The 18,848-nt window shown below is 41.3% G+C and overlaps 1 protein-coding gene across 1 annotated transcript in view; it reads right to left on the bottom strand.

Annotated features, from left to right (window-relative positions):
- Positions 1-16,759, bottom strand: part of ME1 (malic enzyme 1) — a 204,840-nt gene extending 188,081 nt beyond the window's left edge. The window contains exon 1 of the mRNA XM_018052931.1: positions 16,444-16,759. Coding sequence (XP_017908420.1) covers positions 16,444-16,521 — 78 coding nt within the window. The 5' untranslated portion in view covers positions 16,522-16,759. The remainder of the gene's footprint in view (positions 1-16,443) is intronic.

Raw genomic sequence — 18,848 nt, forward strand, 5'->3', positions numbered from 1 at the left:
CATATTAACACATGCAATGCAGTTCAAAGCTTCATGAAGTTTAGAAAGAAAAGGGAAAGAAAAGGGAAAACTTAACAGCCAACTTCATTGAGAGGGTTAAAAAGGAAGAGCGCACTGAGCAGTGAGGTTCAAATGAAATCTAAGGGGCAGGTAGAAGAGGAGGAGGTGACCAGGCGAAACTATGGGGGTGGCACTGCCAGAAACGGAGGCACAAACCCTGAGGCAGAGAAGCGTGGCTTCTTGGAGAAAGCAGAGGGAAGGAAACAGCAGCTGTGAGAAGAATGGTAACAGAGGCAAGTGCTCATTGACCAGGTAAGGTTTTAAACCTTAAACCTAGGATGCTTTTTTCCATCCTGATGAGTTATACCCTTTCATGAAAATGCTTAAGGCCGTCAGGAGCACTTGCCCCACAGGATCTGTGACTCCCACTCTGAGGAATCCCTGTATTCAAGCTAGCTCAGCGAAGAAAGAGAAAACAAAGCGTCAGAACCAGTTTCAGGGCACCAGACAGCTGACAGAGGGGTCATCAGCCTGGGACCACGACTCTCAGTCTGTTTTTTCATGTCTCCATCTGATTCACACACATATTCCCAACTACACCCTTTCTCTTTATAACACCATCTCGTCTTCATCACGCCAAGGGATTCATGCCCCACATCAATGTATTTTAATGTATAAAATTAATTTCATACAACATTTACAGTTACGCTGTGTACAATATTTCGAAAACATAATGGAAACCCTGGTCAACAGACACAGCAGTTGCCTCCAGAAACGGAAACCAACTCGCTTGGGGCACAGAACTGGGAAGGAAACAAACTTTTCACATTTCTGTATTTTTATTTTTCTACAGTGAATCTGCAAGGATCTTGAAGCATATTAAGAACCATTTATCTCATTTTCTAAGAATATGATGATCACCTCTCTTATTTACATTGGTTCCATCTCTATCCTTTTGTTTCTGGCAGCTCTGGCTACGGTACAGCCGGCTAGCTGCCTACTGATAACATCTGTTCTTCCCTTCCTCCCCCGCAAGAAAATCCTAATATTATGTAGGGTGGTCATGCATCAGAAAAAGACCACCCCGGAGAGCGATGTGGTCATGTGACAAAGTCCTGAACAGTGATATGGAAGCAGAAGTGTTGTGTGGGTTGTGGGAGGGCTCCTCTGAGGGAGCTGACTCCACCAGAAAGTGACCATTCTTGTGCTCCTGTCCTGCAGCCAGCTGGGAAAGAGTATATGATGTCTATAAACCACAGTCATTAGAACCACGAAGTGCTCCTGAAGTCAGCAGGGCTGCACCATTCATGATGACTCTGTGGACCCACCAAAGATTCTCAGACCAACTCTAACTTCCTTCAGGTACGAAAGAGAAATAAGCTAGATCTTAACTGAGTTACTGCTGTTTTGCTGGTTTTGTTTGTTATATGTGTGTATGGTGTTAGTCACTAAGTTATGTTGGACTCTTTTGTGACCCAATAACTGTAGCCCACCAGGCTCCTCTGTCCATGGGATTCTCCAGACAAGAATACTGGAGTAGGTTACGATTCCCTTCTCCAGGGGATCTTCCCAACCCAGGGATGGAACCTGGGTATCGTGCATTGCAGGCAGATAGTTTACATCTGAGATACCAGGGAAGCCTGTTATATGTAGCAAAAAAGTCTAATTCTAAATGATACATGGGTCATCCTTATACCCATTAAAGCAAAGAGATTCTCTGCCACATACCTAACAGTATGAACATCCTCCAAAGTGGTGTGTGATCTGTGGAGAGCTTAAGGCCACATATGAAAGGTAGAACAGAGCTATCCGAATGACTTCAAGAATTACCTTTTATTTATCTCTTTAATAAACTATTTTTTATAGAATCAGTTCAGTTCAGTCGCTCAGTCGTGTCTGACTCTTTGCGACCCCATGAACCTACTTACCTATATTCTAGATCCTTTGAGCAACTATGTTGAAAGCTAAAGCTATAATAAAATCAGCATAACACACTTCCACCAAGGAACTTTGAATCTTGTAATTTCTGCAGTATTTTTGCCATCACAACATAAATAACAGAAGTGCAGTACTATACAGACGTTAAAAAGATCAACCATCTTTTGAAATCCTTAGAATACAGAAAACTTTCCATAGGACTCTACATAGAAATGGATGATTTTCCACAGAGTAACCTTTACTACTAATATTTATCTGCTTGTAACAAATATGTTTTCAGGAAAACGGGCAAAAATGTGAATACATGTTTGAGAGCTCATCTCTTGATTTTCTCCCCCTGAAACCTAAACATCAAGTTAGACTTAGTTTCACACATTCACATCTTTAAAAAAACAATCTGACGGTTCTGGTCCTGTGAGAGATGGTGTAAGCACACTTTTCCTTGTCTCCCCCACTGAACCCAACTATCGACCTTGCACAGAATGCATTGAGCAACCATGTGAAGATTCTGAAAAATAAATGGTAGCAGAAGACCAGGGTAAAAGACCAGAATCCAAGGTATCACCAAACCATCACTGAGGTTCCCTAGAGTTCTGCCCTTCAGTATGACCTGGCTTTTTTTTATTTTTTAATCCCCCTCTCTAATCAACTGGCCTTCTCTCAAAAAGCAGCAGAAAAGCTGGACATACAACTGAGTGCAGACAAAAAGAGTACTCAGAGAAGATATCTCTTTCTAGTCAAAAAATCAGAAATCGGTACTCTTTTAAAGATCAAAGAGCAGGTAAATTCACTATTATTTTCCATTCTCTCCAGTCCCAACCCCCAAACAATTCTGCAGTGGATGTCAGAAGGATGATCACTGCAGATAACTAAATCTCTGAGGGATGAAAATCCTTCTTTTCCACCAAAGGAGTGATGGTCCCAAGATCATGGGTCAAATGTCTGGTTTGCATTTTTCTCTCTTGGCCCCCTATGCAAATGCATTTGGAGGAAGTACACAGCAGCAGGGAAACTAAAGGCCCAGTTTTCTGGCAAGGGGGCTGGAAAGTGTGGATCCCAAGAAAAGAAGAAATATCAGAAAGATCACAGGGGAAAGAGAACTTAAAAAAGCAATCTCATAAAGTTGCTTATGAACTCTGGGACTCACCTCTGGGCCATTCATGTATAGATTTGATTTTAAACAGCATAACAAAGGATTTGAAAACCATGGAGTAAACCACTGTGTGGATCCCACACCGGACACTGGGTGGTACACATGATGAACAGATTCAAATGACACTACAAAGTAGGCTTTGAAAATATAATTGATCCTGTACCACAATCCACAGAAGGTGGGTCGTTTTCAAACTGGTGGCACTAAGTGGTAAAGAACCTGCCTGCCAATGCAGGAGATGTACAAGACATGAGTTTGATCCCTGGGTCAGGAAGATTCCCTGGATGAGGGCATGGCAACACACTCCAATATTCTCGCCTGGAGGATTCCATGGACAGAGGAGCCTGGCAGGCTACAGTCCATGTGGTCCCAAAGGGTCAGACACGACCAAGCGACTAACCCTTTCACTTTCAACCAGGTTGAGTGACTCTAAAACACTAAAAAGAACATTATTCATCTGAGGATTTAACCAAAACCTAGAATCTTCTAATACTCAAATATCCAAAATAGATGGAAAAATTACTCAGCATACAAAGAAACAAAAAATGTTAACTCTCAAAGGAAACAATAATCAACAAACACCAATCCCACGATGACACATATAATGGAGTTATTAAATGAAGACTTAGAATCAGTTATTGTACTATGCTGCAATCTATAAGGGCAAAACTTTGAAAGAAAAGTAAAGATAAAGAGTCGTGGCCAAGAAATAAAAGCTGTAAAGAACCAAATGGAAATTTTAGAGCTGAAAAATACAATAACTCAAATAAAATATTTAACAGGTGGGCTCAAGAATAGAACAGAGATGTAAGAGCAAACAGTCAGTTAAAAGATAGATAATTTTAGGAATTAACCATCTGAAAAGAAAAAAAAAAAAAAGACTGAAAAACAGTTAAGAGCCTCAGGAACCTGTGGAACAATACCAAAAGGCCTAACATTTATTTCAATAGAATTCAAAAGAGGAAAATGAAAAAAAAAAAATCTGGACAAATAATGGCTAAAAATTTACCAATTTTGGTACAAGAAATAAACTGATAAATTCAATAAGCTCAGCAAATGCCAAGAAGAGACAGAAAGCCAAATCCAAAAAAAATTTTAAGATGCTGAAAACTAAAAACAAAGAAAACATCATTAAAGGACTCTGAGAAAAACAACACATTACATACACAGAATATTTCAAATGACTGCAGATTTCTCATCAAATGGAAAAGATGCCAAAACGAAGAGAAACAGCATTTTTAAAGGGTTTAAGGAAAACAACTGTCAACCCAGAATTCTATAACTGGTGAAAATATCTTTCACAAATGAAAACGAAATAAAGGCATCTCAGATGAAGGAAAAAACAGACAACTGGTCTCCAGCAAAATGCTCTTAAAGAAATGCTAAAGGCAATTCTTTAGCTGGAAGGGAAATGATACCTAAGAAAAATCTGAAACATCGGAATGAAAGAAGAGTAAGAGAAATGGTAAATATTTGGGTAACTACAATAGATTCTCCTTTCCCTCTTAAATTCTTTAAAATGAGTATGACAGTTAAAATAAAAAATTATAAACACTAAATTATTACATCAAAAAATACTTCCCAGACAATAGCTAAAAAACAAAGAATTCTATCTTTTAAAAAATGGGCCAAAGATCTGAATAGACATTTTTCTACAGAAGACATATAGATGGCCAACAGGTACATTAAAAAGTCCTCAATATCACCAATCATCAGGGAAATGCAAATCCAAACCACAATGAGATATCATCTCACACCTGTTAAAATCACCATTAGCAAAAAGACAAGAAATAACATGTGTTGACAAGGACGTGGGAAAAGAGAACCCTCATGTATGGTTGGTACAAGTGAAACTGGAGCAGCCACTATGGAAAACAGTATGGAAGTTCTTCCCCAAATTAAAAATACAGCTACCATATGCAGAAATTCCACGTCTTGGTGTGTATCTGTAGAACACAAAACACTAACTCAAAACAATATGTGCACCCCATGTTCACTGAGGCATTATTTACAATAGTCAAGATAGGGACACAAACTAAGTGTCCATCCATCCATTGAGGGATGAATTAAGTGTCCATCAATGGACGAATCGATAAAGAAGGTATGGTGTAAATACATACAATGGGATATTATTCAGCCATAAAAAAAGAAATTTTGCCATTTGCAAAAAGCTGGATTGACCCTGAGAGCGTTATGCTAAAGTGAAGTCAGACAGAGAAAGACAAATACTGTTTGATCTCACTGATATGTGGAATTGTTTTGTAATAACAAAAATGAACTCACAGATATAGAAAATAGATTGGTGGTTGCCAGAGGTGGGGAGTAAGAAATGGACAAAATGGGTGATGGTGATGAAAAGGTACAAACTTCCAGTTATAAAATAAGTCCAGGGGGTGAAATGTACAGCAAGGTGACTACAGTTAATAAAATCCTATTGCAAGTTAGGTGGCTTAGAGAGTACGCTTGAAAACATCTTATCACAGGAAAAAATTTTTTTGCGAACTTGTACAGTGATGGATGTTAACTAGACTTATTGTGGTAATCATTTCACAATATATACAATATTGAATCACTACATTGTATATCTGAAACTAGTATAATATCGTGGCAATTATTGTTGTTCAGTCGCTCAGTCGTGTCCGACTCTTTGCAACTCCATGAATCGCAGCACGCCAGGCCTCCCTGTCCATCACCAGTTCCCAGAGTTCACCCAAACTCATGTGCATCGAGTCAGTGATGCCATTCAGCCATCTCATCCTCTGTTGTCCCCTTCTCCTCCTGCCCCCAATCCCACCCAGGACAGGGTCTTTTCCAATGAGTCAACTCTTTGCATGAGGTGGCCAAAGTTTAGAGTTTCAGCTTTAGCATCAGTCCTTCCAATGAACACCCAGGACCGAGCTCCTTTAGAATGGACTGGTTGGACCTCCTTGCAGTCCAAGGGACTCTCAAGAGTCTTCTCCAACACCACAGTTCAAGAGCATCAATACTTCGGCGCTCAGCTTTCTTCACAGTCCAACTCACATCCATACATGACCACAGGAAAAACCATAGCCTTGATGAGACAGACTTTTGTTGGCAAAGTAATGTCTCTGCTTTTTAAAATGCTATCTAGGTTGGTCATAACTTTCCTTCCAAGGAGTAAGCGTCTTTTAATTTCATGGCTGCAATCACCATCTGCAGTGATTTTAGAACCCCCCAAAATAAAGTCTGACACTGTTTCCACTGTTTCCCTATCTATTTCCCATGAAGTGATGGGACCGGATGCCATGATCTTCGTTTTCTGAATGTTGAGCTTTAAGCCAACTTTTTCACCCTCCTCTTTCACTTTCATCAAGAGGCTTTTTAGTTCCTTTTCACTTTCTGCCATAAGGGTGGTGTCATCTGCATATCTGAGGTTATTGATATTTCTCCCAGCAATCTTGATTCCAGCTTGTGCTTCTTCCAGCCCAGCGTTTCTCATGATGTACTCTGCATAGAAGTTAAATAAGCAAGGTGACAATATACAGCCTTGACGTACTCCTTTTCCTATTTGGAACCAGTCTGTTGTTCCATGTCCAGGTCTAACTGTTGCTTCCTGACCTGCATATAGGTTTCTCAAGAGGTAGGTCAGGTGGTCTGGTATTTCCATCTCTTTCAGAATTTTCCACAGTTTCTTGTGATCCACACAGTCAAAGGCTTTGGCATAGTCAATAAAGCAGAAATAGATGTTTTTCTGGAACTCTCTTGCTTTTTCCATAATCCAGCGGATGTTGGCAATTTGATCTCTGATTCCTTTGCCTTTTCTAAAACCAGGTTGAACATCTGGAAGTTCACAGTTCATGTATTGCTGAAGGCTGGCTTAGAGAATTTTAAGCATTACTTTACTCACATGTGAGATGAGTGCACCTGTGCGGTAGTTTGAGCATTCTTTGGCATTGCCTTTCTTTGGGATTGGAAGGAAAACTGACCTTTTCCAGTCCTCTGGCCACTGCTGAGTTTTCCACATTTGTTGGCATATTGAGTGCAGCACTTTCACAGCATCATCTTTCAGGATTTGAAATAGCTCCACTGGAATTCCATCACCTCCACTAGCTTTGTTCGTCGTGATGCTTTCTAAGGCCCACTTGACTTCACATTCCAGGATGTCTGGCTCTAGATGAGTGATCACACCATCGTGATTATCCAGGTCGTGAAGATCTTTTTTGTATAGTTCTTCTGTGTATTCTTGCCACCTCTTCAATATCTTCTGCTTCTGTTAGGTCCAGACCATTTCTGTCCTTTATTGAGCCCATCTCTGCATGAAATGTTCCCTTGGTATCTCTAATTTTCTTGAAGAGATCTCTAGTCTTTCCCATTCTGTTGTTTTCCTCTATTTCTTTGCACTGATCGCTGAGGAAGGCTTTCTTATCTCTTCTTGCTATTCTTTGGAACTCTGCATTCAGATGCTTATATCTTTCCTCTTCTCCTTTGCTTTTTGCTTCTCTTTTCACAGCTATAATAAGGCCTCCTCAGACAGCCGTTTTGCTTTTTTGCATTTCTTTTCCATGGGGATGGTCTTGATCCCTGTCTCTTGTACAATGTTACGAATCTCCATCCATATCTCATCAGGCACTCTGTCTATCAGATCTAGGCCCTTAATTCTATTTCTCACTTCCACTGTATAATCATAAGGGATTTGATTTAGATCGTACCTGAATGGTCGAGTGGTTTTCCCTACTTCTTAAATTTCAGTCTGAATTTGGCAATAAGGAGTTCATGATCTGAGCTATAGTCAGCTCCCAGTCTTATTTCTGCTGACTGTATAGAGCTTCTCCATCTTTGGCTGCAAAGAATATAATCAATCTGATTTCCGTGTTGACCATCTGGTGACGTCCATGTGTACAGTCTTCTCTTTTGTTGGAAGAGGGTGTTTGCTATGACCAGTGCATTTTCTTGGCAAAACTCTATGAGCCTTTGCCCTGCTTCATTCGTATTCCAAAGCCAAATTTGCCTGTTACCCCAGGTGTTTCTTGACTTCCTACTTTCGCATTCCAGTCCCCTATAATGAAAAGGACATCTTTTTTGGGTGTTGCTTCCAAAAGATCTTGTAGGTCTTCATAGAACTCTTCAACTTCAGCTTCTTCAGCATTACTGGTTGGGGCATAGATTTGTATTACCATGATATTGAATGGTTTGCCTTGGAAATGAACAGAGATCATTCTGTTATTTTTGAGATTGCATCCAAGTAGAGCATTTCAGACTCTTTTGTTGACCATGATGGCTACATCGTTTCTTCTAAGGGATTCCTGCCCACAGTAGTAGATATAATGGTCATCTGAGTTAAATTCACCCATTCCAGTCCATCTTAGTTTGCTGATTCCTAGAATGTCGACGTTCACTCTTGCCATCTCGTTTGACCGCCTTCATTTTGCCTTGATTCATGTACCTAACTTTCCAGGTTCCTATGCAATATTGCTCTTTACAGCATCGGACCTTGCTTCTATCACCAGTCACTTCTACAGCTGGGTATTGTTTTTGCTTTGGCTCCATCCCTTCATTGTTTCTGGAGTTCTTTCTCCAGTGATCTCCAGTAGCATACTGGGCACCTACCGATCTGGGGAGTTCCTCTTTCAGTGTCCTATCATTTTGCCTTTTCATATTGTTCATAGGGTTCTCAAGGTAAGAATAATGAAGTGGTTTGCCATTCCCTTCTCAGTGGGCCACATTCTGTCAGACCTCTCCACCAGGACCTGCCCGTCTGGGTTGCCCCGGAGGCATGGCTTAGTGTCATTGAGAAGTGCGCCAGCTGCGACGGACCACAAAGGGTGGCTAAAACAACAGAAATTCATTTTCTCACAATTCTAGAGGCTTGAAGTCCAAGACCAAGACTTCAGTTGGTAGGGCTGCTTGCATTCCAAGGCTTCTCTCCCTGACTTGCAGATGCCTATCCTCTCCCACTGAGTCCCAGTCTCCGCTTTTAAGGACACCAGTTGTATTGGATTAGGGTCCATCCTAAAGACCTGATTTTACCTTAATTCCCTCTTTAACAACTTTATCTCCAAATATGCTTAAATTCAGAAAAATGAGAGGTTAAAGCTTCAACATGTAATTTTACGAAGGACACAATTCAGCCCATAACAATATACTTATACATTATATTATGTATATACATATATAGTGAGTTACAATCAAAGAAGTTTGAAAGTATTTTAGAGGGCTCTGAATAGATGTTTTAAATGTATTCTAATATATTACAAGCTTTAGGGGCCCAACTCTAATATTATAATGGAGCCCTAGGCCTCCTTCAGTTTCCAGGTCTTAATGAGACAGTCTAGAATTTAACTACTACTGGGCTACTCATAATGTAATCATGATATAACTCACAGAATCATGTTCCTATGAACATATAAGTATTTTTGCTAATGTACTTAAGCATTACCTGAATAGTAAAAATATAATAGTTGTTAGGTCTAGAGTTTGTTTATTTACATTGAACCTCTGATAATTATATTTCCATGTTTTTAGAGAACATTATCAATTACTATTTTGACTTCCCAAACTACCTGGTTAAACTACAGAAGCTTAAAGGCACAGTGTCTCCCCATCTTTAATTTCAAAGGCTGCAAGCATCTGAAACCAGTTTAGTTGATAGCTAACTTAGATATATCTTCAGGGCCTTTGCTTTAAATTCTCTAAATTCTTTAAACTGTTTTAAATTTTCTAAATTCATTTACGGCAACAATAATCCTTTATTTCAAAATGTACTATACCACATACACTAAGTTAGATGGGTAAAAGTTAATATATAAGCCATAAAATATTTAAAATAGCACTTTAAGTATGTAAGAACCACACTGTATATTTAGGCCCCATGTCTAAAACAATTTCTTAACAATTTAGGGTACCAACAGTCCCAAATTAGTCCTGCTGAATTGCAGCATGTCTGTGGATCAATTCTGGGTCCATACACTGTCAACGTGTTTGTTGAGTTGGCTTAGTAACATAAAATAAATAATGATGTAATAAATAGACCAAATCGGGTCACCTGGAGTCTGTAACACTATTTGATCATGTCAGTTTTGAAAACTACTGGAAAATAGTCCAAATACTTGTCTTGTCCGAGTCCTGATTACTTCCAAAGTCAACTATATTAAAGGCTGGTTTCACTGGAATCTTTAAATCTTTTATCTTCGCATTTCACTGCACTCACCCCAAAAAGTTTAACTCCCCAGGGCATACCTCTACCTTTCTCTCATACACTTCCAAGCCCTTACACACCTGGAGCAGAGTCCTGAGAAGGAAAAAGCTTTCCTTGTTCCTTTTCTCCACAGAGACATTCTTTAACCTCCACCTGGCATTCTGTGAAAATCTATGAAAGATTTCAAAGATCATATGATGTCAGTCGAGTGCACTTACATGAATCTGAGACCAAAATGTAAATCTGTTTCACCCAAAGCTAAATACAGGGTTTTATTTTTTACTATAAAATTCATTAATTTAATAAGTCACACAATCATGCTCAATTTGCTAAATCAAAAATTCAAGAGTGAAGGGAGTAAAAAGTACAGTAAAAAAATAAGTACTTCATAATCTTTCTAGCTATGAGTTCTAACTCTACATATAAAAATGTATCAATAATCAGTTGTAATAAAAACCTGTTTTATAATATATAATTCAAAGAAAACAAATATATACTCTTTAATATCTGAGCAAAGAGGTAAAACAGAAATATAATGGAAATGTAAGTACATTTAAAGCAAGAATCTTATTCATTGAATATCCCCTGTACCCAGAATATTACCTAGCATATAGTGGATTCTGAACAAATATGTTAAAATGTAAAAGAAATTAATGATATCTTCACTCTATATTATAAAGAAAATAAGTGAAGCCAGTTAAGAAAATCTCATTCAAATGAAAAGAATTGGTGGCTTCACTTCTACACACAAAGTTTTAGAGGCTTCATTCTATTATTTCATATATCCACACTTGTCCAAAAGTTTGAAGGACATCAGAACACAAAGTGAAAAATCTCAAAGCTATTCCTCTCTTCAACATTTTCTGTACTCCACATCAATCAGTCATGTCCAGCTCTTTGCAACCCCATGGACTATAGTCTAACAGGCTCCTCTGTCCACGGGATTTTCCAGACAAAAATTCTGGAGTGGGTTGCCACTCGCTTCTCCAGAGGATCTTCCTTACCTAGGGATCGAATCCAGATCCCCTGCACTGCAGGCAGATTCTTTACGGTCTCAACCACCAGCGAAGCCCATACTCCACATCACCAGTTCTCAAATCGAATTCATCCTTCTATTCATTAGAACACAACATTTTTTTGTTTTGTGCTATCCTGTGTTACCAAGGCAACAGACAAATATGGAGGCATATGGCTGTATATCTTATGATTGCCTTCACATCAATAAGATTTCACATTAAATAATATATCAGTTTCTCATACTGTTGAGGCAACTCCAGAGAACTGTGTGCTCAGTTGCTATCATGTCTGACTCTTCGGGACCCTATGGACTGCAGCCTGCCAGGGTTCTCTGTCCATCCAGGTAAGAATACTTGAGTGGGTTGCCATTTCTTCCACCAGAGGATTGGCCTGACACAGGGATCAAACTCATGTCTCCTGCATCTCTTGCATTAGTAGATGGATTGTTCACTACTGAGCCTCCTGGGAAACCTATACTAGGTGAAAATTTTCTGAATGATTAATTCCAGTACAGTTTACATTGAAGAAAAAGAGGAGGTTTAAGGTACCTTTCCTTCATAGTCATCAGCCTTGTTTCTCTCTTTTTTCCCTACAACACATTCAACCAGGTCTTGGCAGATCAAGACAAACATCTGCAAAAGCACATGTCCAGAAGCTCATTTCTCACATGCAAAAGTTAACAGGCTTACCAAAACTGACATAGATAAATCTTCAGTGCAGTTCAGTCACTCAGTCATGCCCAACTCTTTGCGACCCCGTGAATCGCAGCACACCAGGCCTCCCTGTCCATCACCAACTCCCAGAGTTCACGTCCATTGAGTCAGTGATGCCATCGAGCCATCTCATCTTCTGTTGTCCCCTTCTCCTCCTGCCCCCAATCCCTCCCAGCATCAGTCTTTTCCAATGAGTCAACTCTTCGCATGAGGTGGCCAAAGTGCTGGAGTTTCACCTTAGCATCAGTCCTTCCAAAGAACACCCAAGGCTGATCTCCTTTAGAATGGACTGGTTGGATCTCCTTGCAGTCCAAGGGACTCTCAAGAGTCTTTTCCAACACCACAGTTCAAAAGCATCAATTCTTTGGCGCTCAGCTTTCTTCACAGTCCAACTCTCACATCCATACATGACCACTGGAAAACACATAGCCTTGACTAGACGAGCCTGTTGGGAAAGTAATGTCTCTGCTTTTCAATATGCTATCTAGGTTGTTCATAACTTTCCTTCCAAGGAGTAAGCGTCTTTTAATTTCATGGCTGCAGTCACCATCTGCAGTGATTTTGTTTAGACTGGATCTAATTGCCAAAAATGTTGAAGAGCAGTACCTTTGAGAGATTTACTTATAGGTCACATTTATCATTTCATCTTAAAGATATAGAAGCCATGTAGACACAACTTAACTGTAACAGACCTATCAACTAGTGTTTTCTACCACTGCACGAAGAAATACAACTAAATAATAAGTTGGGAAATAAAAAAATAAGTGTGATTAGTTTTGTATGTAGAATTTTAACTCTGAAGAGTGATTTATGAAACATTATTTTAATATTATTGAAAATTCCTGAGAAAAAATTTGAAATACAACTAATCTAAATCAGAGGATATCCTTGAAAATTATAAACATTAAATGTCAAATCAGAGGACATATAACTCAGACAAAGATAAGCACCTCAAAAGCAATCTGGGCTATGAACAGAAAGATACTGAATCTCCTATGTGCGAGGCAGAACTGCTTCTCCACGTCCTACAAGGCAATCCTACATGCAGTGATGCATACGTGAATATACGAACAGGGAGAACCAGACAGGAATTATTACCAGTGAAGAAAAATTCTACTTCTCTAAGGTATTTTTAACTTCTTTCTTTCTTTATTGGCCGTGTTGCACAGCTTATGTGTTCTTAGTTCCCTGACCAGCAACTGAACCTGAGTTCTCAGCAGTGAAATGGTAGAATCCTAACCACTGGACTGCCAGGGAATTCCCTTAAATTCTTTATTTTTTAATTCTGATCACATCTACTGTTAAACTCAATTTGTACCAAGATTAAGCAGCACTCAAAGGTTATCCAGCAAATAAATAAAATTTCATGGCATGCCTAGGCTTAAACCAAATTCCATCGTTTCTGACTATATGCCATTACACAATACAATATAATGGTATATGAAGTCAACAGAGCTTTAGCTTTCAATGTGAGTTTACTTTCAAGAAATTACACTAAAAAGGGTAAATGTCTTAGAATAATGATCAAACTACGACTTTAAGACCTACTTGCTTGAGAAGTTGAGTTCTGTTTGAAAGACAAAAAAAATTCTTAAACATGGTTCATTTATTCATTAAATATTTAATGTACATTGGGCAAAATTCTGTGCTAAGGATTATAATCCCTGCCCTATGACAATCCAACTCAAATAAAAAATACACTGTAGTAAATACTAAATGACATGCTACAATAGACTATATAAAAAACAAAGGTATTAAGTATGATAATAAGACTAAGACAATTAGGAGATTCTTCCCTGAAGAGATCATAACTAAATCAACTAAACATTTTAATTTTTATTGTAGGAATTACACACAGACAAAAGGTATTAAGTAAGAGATTCAGCAAATATATTTTAAGCGGAAAGCTAAACTGAGGAACTAATGAGATAAATTTGGAGAAGACAATCAACGGAATTGACAGACTGATTTTACGCTCAACATAATAGGAAATAGATTAGAGGGGGCATCCCAGGTGGCACAGTAGTAAAAAAAAAAAAAAAATTCTGCCTGCCAATACAGGAGACAGAAGAGAGGTGGGTTCAACCCCTGGGTCGGGAAGATCCCCTAGAGGAGGAAATGGCAACCCATTCCAGTAATCTTGCCTGGAAAATTCCATGGACAGAGGAGCCTGGCGGGCTACAGCCAAGGTACTCAGAGTTGGACACAACTGAGAACACACACACACACACAGGAAATAACACCATAGGGCGAATGCTTGGATAACAAGCAGAATATGAAGAACATGCTAACTGATGAAGACATTTCTTTTACATCTACATGCAAGACAGACTATAATACTGAAAACAAAGCCAGAAAAACTGTCTCAGTTTCCCAAAGGTGATGAAGGTCTGTGTGAGAGGCCGAAGGCTTAGTGTAGCCAGCTGACAGGCTAGGTAGGGTGTTACAGGAGGAACATCTCCCAGTGCTTCTTTGTAGCCAAAGTTACCACAAAAGCCAACAAAAATTCCTGGGTTAGGGGAAAACTTAAAGGCACAGAGGTCTTCAGAGTAAGGTCCTTCAAGAAGATCCCCCAGCTATAGTTTCAATGGTTCATATGAAGATACTCTGTTATCTTCACGATACTACTTCCACGAGGACCACACAGTCTTAGGACTGTTCAAGGGTAAAACGTATTGCATTAATCACGCCAAAGTCAGCCACCTGAATTTTAAGTCCAAATTGATACTATGCAATAAAATTAAATTACAAATTCAAAAAAGGTGTTCCTAACACATTAATGCCACCCGCACCTTAATGCCTTTGGTGGAAGATCTCTGTGATACTACTACTCTTAAGTAGAAATTAATCCTTACTCATGAGCACTGAAAATATGTCAAGATAGTAAATTTTTGATGTAAACATAGTATTAGCATAATGACTCTTGCTCTGGGATTGCCTATTCCATCAACCCACTTGAAACAGGCACCCTCCTCCGACTTGAGGAAATTCAAACCACAAACAGGTTATACCACTCATGTGATTCTTGTTAAAAGGCTACCTAGTACTCCGTCATGAGTTATAGCAGACAGGTACACAAGCAGTAAATTGTTTTGTCACATCAAATTTTCCCTATTTTCCAACCTAAAATAGGCCCCAACCTTTAGAATAAAAAGGAAGAAAAAAATCAAGCTAGCAATTAAAATCATTGAGGAAAAAATAAGTGGGAAATATTTAAAACTTCATAATGCTTTATGACCAGAAATGCTACATAATTATAGATACGTAAAACTGCCTGTCATCATAAACATCAAAAAGAACTCACAGGAGCTAGAACTTATTAAATCAAGGAAACCACACGTCTTCCTGCCATTAATAACAATGCACAAATTACCAGGCAACACAGCGGGGGAGAGGGGTGCTGAGTCCAGTTTTTGATTGAAAAAAGTGTCTAGTAAAGAGAATCCCAAAATGAACCAACAGGCTTCCGTGCTGACTGATGGCATTTTCCACATACCAAATTCAAAGGAAACGTCAAAAAGCACACCTTTACACAAAAGGAACCATCCGCAGACAAACCTGACTATAAAAAGGGTGATTGCGAAATAGCCAATAAGCAAATTTATACATCCCAAGATGTTTTCTCATTTGTGAGAGATCTTGGGCGTTTCATTACCTGTGAAGAAAAAGGAAACGGATCTGAAAAGGGGTCTGTTGCACTGAATCGCCCTTTTAATGAAAAGGAGGCGAGGTCTTAGAAAATTCATTTCCAGAAGGCCCGATTCGAAAAAAAATCTGGCTCTCCCCACAGCCCCAAGTCTGGGGCAGGATGGTGCACCAGGCCACGCAGCGCCCGAGGCTGAAGCCACCCACAGGCACGCTCCAGAAACCAAGAGGCCTTGACTTTCAGGTTGCTCACGTGACCTGCCACTCAGAGCACGTCTGCATCCAGGCTGGACCAGTAGGGCCACCGCGCTCCCACAGCAGCCTCCGGGGATCGGCACCCCAGAACGGACCTTGTTACGTGGGTTGGCACACCGAGGCCCCAGAGGGCAGCCCACCTGCTACCCTCACAGACAACAACCGTTCACTCCCTTCGCTGCCACTCCTTTCTCTGCCCTGGCTCTGGCTTTTGGAGAAGCCGAGAAGTATTTAAAAACAAGTTGCACATCTCCTGCGTTCCCCAAACGAGATGCCGAGGTGCCGGGCCAAACCCCCGGCCTCCCATCACGTTCCGGGGTACCCGCACCCCTGCCCCCGGCGGCCCCTCCGTTAGGCCGGCGCCGAGGCTCGGGGTGGGGTGGGGTGCAGTGGGGGGTCGCCCCGGTGTCCCCCCGCCGCCCGCCGGTCTGCCTGCCCCGGGGGGCGTCCCGGGGGCCGCGGGCGGAGGGGCGAGGGGCGTCCGCGGAGCCGCCCGGGGAGGGTCGGGGTGCTGCTGCCCGTGAGCCGGCCGGAGTCGGGGACCGCGGAGGGGCGGGCGGGCTCACCTTGTTGAGGTGGGGGTTCCGGGTGACGGCGTAGCCGCGCTGCGGGGTGTGGCGCCGGCGAGGGGTCCGGGGCTCCATGGCGGGGGGCGAGCGTGCGCGGCGAGCGGGAGCGGGCCGGGCGGCGGATGCTGCCAGGACGCCGGCGCGGAGTGCGGCGGCAGCGGCGGCGGCGCGGAGAAAGGGCCGGCGGCCGGGGGCGGGCGTGGGTGGCGAGAGGGGGTGGACGCGGCGGGAGGAGCCGGCGAGGAGCCGGCGGCCCCAGCCGGGCAGCGTGCGAGAAGCGCTGAGTCATGGTAGGCGATCAGGCGAGAGGCGAGCGAGGAGGAGGAAAGCGAGGCCCTGGTGGCGCCGCTCCCTTCCACAAGCCCAGGGTCCCCCCGCTCGCCATCGGTTTACAGTCGCAACCGTCCCGGCCCATCCCTGCATGTGGGACGTGCTTCCTATGGAGCACCCAAAGGGCGGGGGCAAGGTCAGGCTCCCCCGCCCGGCCCGGGGGTACCATCACCCCAGGCCGAGGTGCCCCCCGCAGCCGCAGCCGCGGGGAGGTTGAGAAAGGATGGGAAACCCAGAGCCTTGGGCGGAGGACGGCTGCCCAGGCACAGAGGGAGACCCGGGGGGCTCTTTGCAGAATTCCTCAGCTGATCGACGACAATCAGACTTCATCTTTAATTCATCTAATTCATCTAAGCGTCTCCTATCAGACGCTTCCAAACACTTTATTCACAATTCTGGATGCCTGCCAGGGCCGGAGGAAGCTTCCAACCTTGACCCAGAAAGCCTCGGCCCCGGGTAGAACTGGGAGAAAGGCCAGAGAGGAGAGTGCCATCCCTGGGAATTTTATTTTAATGCTTTCATTAAAAGACAAGGTGCAAATGTTAGATCCCAATGAACAGTCACTTTTTTCCTGTGTACGTTGTTCCTAAAAGTTCTGGAGACCAGGATGTTTAAGAACCTGCCTCTCTGAATGATGATAAATAATAAAGCCCTCAATCTTGAAGGGCTTCAGTTTCTTCTTTGGTAAACCAAGAAAATCAGAGTAAAAGATCTCCCAGCGCTGGAATTCTGTTATTGATATTTATGCTTTAAGTTTCAAGGAATGCTGAAGTAGTCATATCACAGGCAAAAGGGGTGTCCAACACGGCACACACTAAAAGCTTTCTGGGCCCCCGTTTCCTTTCCAGTTAATAGGATGGCTGATTTCTGCCCTGTTCCTACCTAATGACTGTATAAAAAGGTGTGTTTGGGATTCAGTATTTGATTTTATATCCCACTTCAGTATTCTTGCCTGGAGAATCCCATGGACAGAGGAGCCTGGCAGGCTATGGTCCATAGGGTTGCAAAGAGTCACACAGAACTGAAGTGACTTAGCACAACACAGCAACACATTTGATTTTATATGTCCATATACTAGACATTCAACCAAAGAGTTTTATTTCTAATTATGCTGCTTTTCCTTACCAGAAAGATTTGTTGTTTTTTGCCACACGTATATCCAGCAGTTTCTTAGTCCTGGTCTTTAAATTATCTAGAATCAGTTGCTTTTTAATAGGGAATATTTGTGTCACAGAATTCTTTCTTTGCATTTTGGTAACACTTTTCACTGTGAGTTCTATAATACATAAATAATTAACCAGCAACATCTGAGAAGAAGGTATACTTTACAAAACTCACTCTCTTGAATTAACTCAGGCATATTACAATTAAAAGTATTTCATGGAAGACAAAAACAGTTCAATGACAGGCTTGGAAACAAAACACAAGATGCTGAAAAAGAGACAAAAATGTGAGTACAACAGAACCTTATTATAACACAGCTCTTAGTACATAAACTTACACACATTATCTGTCTAGTCCTAGTTCTGTGATATATTTATAGGTAGAAAAGCTGATGTAAATACAGAGTAGTCCCAAAGAGTGTGTGGGCTTATCCCCCAAGCCATTATTACAGAGGGATTACACAATCCTACCAGTGCAGGTAAAGTTCACATCTCTCTTCCATTACATTTATTTCTCTCTTGAAAAGAGCTCCAACCCTCCAACCCTCTAGGGATGAGGCCTAGCTGGGGAAGCCATTTTGTATATCCATGTGCAGTACCAAAACCGCTGGAAAGAACCTATTTTTCCACCTAAATGTCAACTAGGAAGGACACCAACTTTTTCAATCCTTTTTAAAGGTTTTAAAGTTAGGTTTTATTGCAAAAAACATGTAAAAAAAAAAAAAAAAAACCCAAACAACAGAAAAGAAACTTCTGTTAGAATTTTCCTTGTGAGAAACTACAGTCACTCTACACACAGTTGATCAAAGAATGGGTGTGATTCACAAACAAGGGACTAGAGTCTGTAGTTTCTGATGCTCTGTGAGAATACTATATCAAAATCAGATTTTTTGGTGCCCAAGTTTGATG

The sequence above is a fragment of the Capra hircus genome, chromosome 9 (genome assembly GCF_001704415.2).
Source record: "Capra hircus breed San Clemente chromosome 9, ASM170441v1, whole genome shotgun sequence".
NCBI classification, from domain to species: Eukaryota; Metazoa; Chordata; class Mammalia; order Artiodactyla; family Bovidae; genus Capra; species Capra hircus.